We start from the raw sequence: 3,395 nt of genomic DNA on the forward strand, positions 1-3,395 counted from the left end.
AAAACAAAAAAAACCCAAAAAAAACCAAACAACCAAACAACAACAACAACAACAACAACAACAACAAACCCACAAGAGTTCTGTGTTGATCTAGCCAGACTTGTGCACATGCACACTGCCTTTCCACAGCTTCATATTTGGCCAGGGTCTGCTGAGCCCCTCCAATGGACAGATAATAAAGCATTTGACCTCTAGTCAGTGAACAGTTACTGTCTGTGTGTGCCCTGTGTCCCTGGCACTGTCCTGAGAGTCTCTTTCTGGCTCTTGTCTGTCATGAAGGGATAGGGAGGGGTGGGGTGGGCAATGACTCTTGTGACCACTGTGGGGACAGAACGCCACAGCAGTGCCCTAGGGAATAGCTTCTCAGGGGAGATGTCTGGCAATTGAGGCTTCCGCTTAACTTAAGGTTACAGCACTTGGAATGATTTAAAATAACTGTAGAAATCTTAGCAATAGGTTTTACTCACTAAGAAAAAAATGATTACTTATTACTTATTATGTATCTATTTCTTTGAACAGTCTCCTTTTGTAGCCATGGCTGGCCTTGAACTTGTCCTCCAGCTTCAGTCTCCAGAGGGTAGGATGAATGAGCAGATACTTTTTAATCTCTTGGACAGATCTCGTTTCATTTTGTCACTGGAAACATTCCCACTGCTGATACTTTGTATGATATTTGGTTTTGATAGTATTGATGACTGTTGGAAATCACGCAGAGGGAGCACGGCATAAAGCCCTGTAGTATCATTTCTCAGAAACTACCGGGTCTGATGCCTCTTTTCTTTCTCCATATTTCAACAGAATTATAGAATCTGTCTGAATTTGGGCCACTGTAACAAATTACCCTAGTCCGAGTGGCTTAAATGACAACAGTAATTTCTCATGGATGTTGAAGGTGGGAAGTCCAGGATCAAAGTGCAGGAGATTGGGCCATGAGCTGTTTGCAGGCAGCCAGTCAGCTATTTGGTCAAAGCCAGCTATGTCTTTAAAAGGCCAGGGGGGATCCGGAGTCTCTTTATTTAGAACTGGGTTAGTCTGGTCATGGGATCTTGCTCTTCTGACCTTATCTCCTAAGTCCTGTCATCTCCCAACAGATTCATTCCCTACTATGATCTCACTGGGAATCAGGCCTTCAGTGTGAACTTGGGGGGCACAAACCTTCAGTCTATAGAAATACTGTTCATGATGTGTAATATCCTGAGAACTTCATGTATAACTGTCAATTACATCTTAAATATTTTATTCAATGCCTGTGGTAATATTCTAGTCAGGGCAGGTACTAGATTAATTAGGAGGCAGTAACGGAAGAGGCCTGGAACTCTTTCTGGGTCTCATCAGATTTCTAAGTTGGTTCCATGTTTGAAGGAAGCAGGTGAATTATAGGTAGGCAGCATGTACTGTAATGGTAGATGCTCCGTGCCTATGGCATGAAGACTTTCATGTGTTTTTGTTCAAAAGACAAGGATGTCTATTTTCCCTTTGGTACCTCATCGAAGGGACAGTGTTGGTTGTTACTGTGTTGCACCATGTCCCAGAGGCACTTAGACTTTCAGATTAAAGCTTTCTAAAATGTTACATCTGCACTAGGCAGATTCGACCTTGTGTTTCTTAAGGAGATTTAGTAAATGAATCCAGGACTAGAGAGTGGCTCAGTGGTTATGAGCACTGGCTGCTCTTCCAGAGGGCCTGAGTTCAATTCCCAGCAGCCACACCAACCATCTGTAGCTCCGATCCTAGGGCATGCAGTGTTGTCTTCAGGCTTCTGTGGGCACAGCATGTATGTGGCCCATGTAGATATACTCAGGTACTCACACATATCTGTTAAATACATAAATCTTAAAAGAAATGCTAACTTAACATTTCCCAGACACTAGGGAAGAGGTGAGTGAGATGGAGATTGGGCGTGACCAGGAAAGGACAACCAGAGGTTCCCAGAGGGTTGGAGACCTCACAGTGGCAATTCCCTGAACCTGACAGGTGATTGTCTGCAGCTCAGTAGTCCCTCAGAGAAGAGAAGAGAGAAGGACAGCCAGGGAGCCCTGAGTCCTGCTGCTCCTTTCTGTCCACATCTTCTCTGGGATAGCTAGTGCACCGAGCTGCGCAGGACAGCACTGTTGGCAAGGATGAGGGATGGAGGACACAGAATCTTACTCTGTTATTGTTTATCATTTTTGTAAAACACTAATTGATCTCAATAATAATTTCAGTTTTTGTTTGTTTGTTTGTCCTAGCTCTAAACCTGAAGAATTGTGCAGTGGTTTAGCTCAGTGACACATTAGACCTACGAGTGATGCTTTTTCTCACTGGTCTAGTCACCTAACATAAACTGAAGGGACAGATTCCCCATAAGTTTTACCATAACTTTGTAAAATCGTGAAGTGACTGGCCTTTTTCTCTTTCAGCCATGAAGACTTTGAGTTCATTTCAGGAACAAGGATGCGCAAACTGGCCCGTGAAGGCCAGAAACCTCCAGAGGGCTTCATGGCCCCCAAGGCCTGGACTGTGCTGGTGGAGTACTACAAGTCCTTAGAGAAAGCCTAACTGCTGAGCTGGGCACTCTGCCTGGGACGCATGGCTGAGTAACCAAGGGGACCACACAGTCACTGACAGCCATTCACTGCGGTTGTCTGTCTGGACACACTTCCTGAAATCAGGCCGTTTCCCTCCGTGTGCATCGATTTTGGTCTGCCTTTGAGTTCTGTTTCAAACTAGTGTAACTCCACCCTGGCTCTAATGTATCTTTTCCACTTATTGTTAATATTCTTATAATACGATTTTAAAACTCTTGCCTTTTTATATTGTATTTATGCTTCTGTCTTACGATTTTTCCAAGCTGACTTGCTAGTTTTAACCAGTAATACACACATCATCTAGCTTTTCATTCTTTAAGAAAGGGGGAAAAATCACTAAACAACAAAGTTGGCGAGAGCTTGTTTGGGGAATTTTAAAAATTTTACAAACTATTGTAGCAATTAGGTTTTTTTATTTTACATTAAAAATGTACACTGCTCCTCCTCTCCCCTGCAGCCCTACGTGTTGATGAACTCTTGCTATCTGTGTTAAGTACTTAATGAATGCCTTGATTCAATAAAATTAATTTTTTGGCTTATTTGTGTTTTGTGTGCATATACCCCTTCATTGTGGAAAAAAATTTCAATGCAGAGAATTCCTGGCAGAGGTGGATTGCGAAGGCAACTTCTAGGTCTGGTACCGAGCTCCTCACACCTTGATATTTGCTTAAGTGCTGTGTAGCAGGAACCTGTGCTCTGTAGTTACAAATAGGAAAATAAAGGATTCTCAGTCCATCTGAAATCTCAGTTCTGCAACATACCTCTCCAATAGTCTCAAACACCAAGATTGGGATGGTAATGGAGAGTCACGGCTTTGAAAGCTGTAGC

The 3,395-nt window shown here is 43.1% G+C and overlaps 1 protein-coding gene across 1 annotated transcript in view; it reads left to right on the top strand.

The window, feature by feature from the left end:
• The window catches only part of Papss1 (3'-phosphoadenosine 5'-phosphosulfate synthase 1), a 74,199-nt gene extending 71,093 nt beyond the window's left edge, over window positions 1-3,106 (top strand). Inside the window, exon 11 of the mRNA XM_031375547.1 lies at window positions 2,400-3,106. Coding sequence (XP_031231407.1) covers window positions 2,400-2,538 — 139 coding nt within the window. The 3' untranslated portion in view covers window positions 2,539-3,106. The remainder of the gene's footprint in view (window positions 1-2,399) is intronic.
• Window positions 3,107-3,395: the final 289 nt, after the last annotated feature.

This window comes from Mastomys coucha, unplaced genomic scaffold (genome assembly GCF_008632895.1).
Source record: "Mastomys coucha isolate ucsf_1 unplaced genomic scaffold, UCSF_Mcou_1 pScaffold16, whole genome shotgun sequence".
In the NCBI taxonomy this organism is placed as follows: Eukaryota; Metazoa; Chordata; class Mammalia; order Rodentia; family Muridae; genus Mastomys; species Mastomys coucha.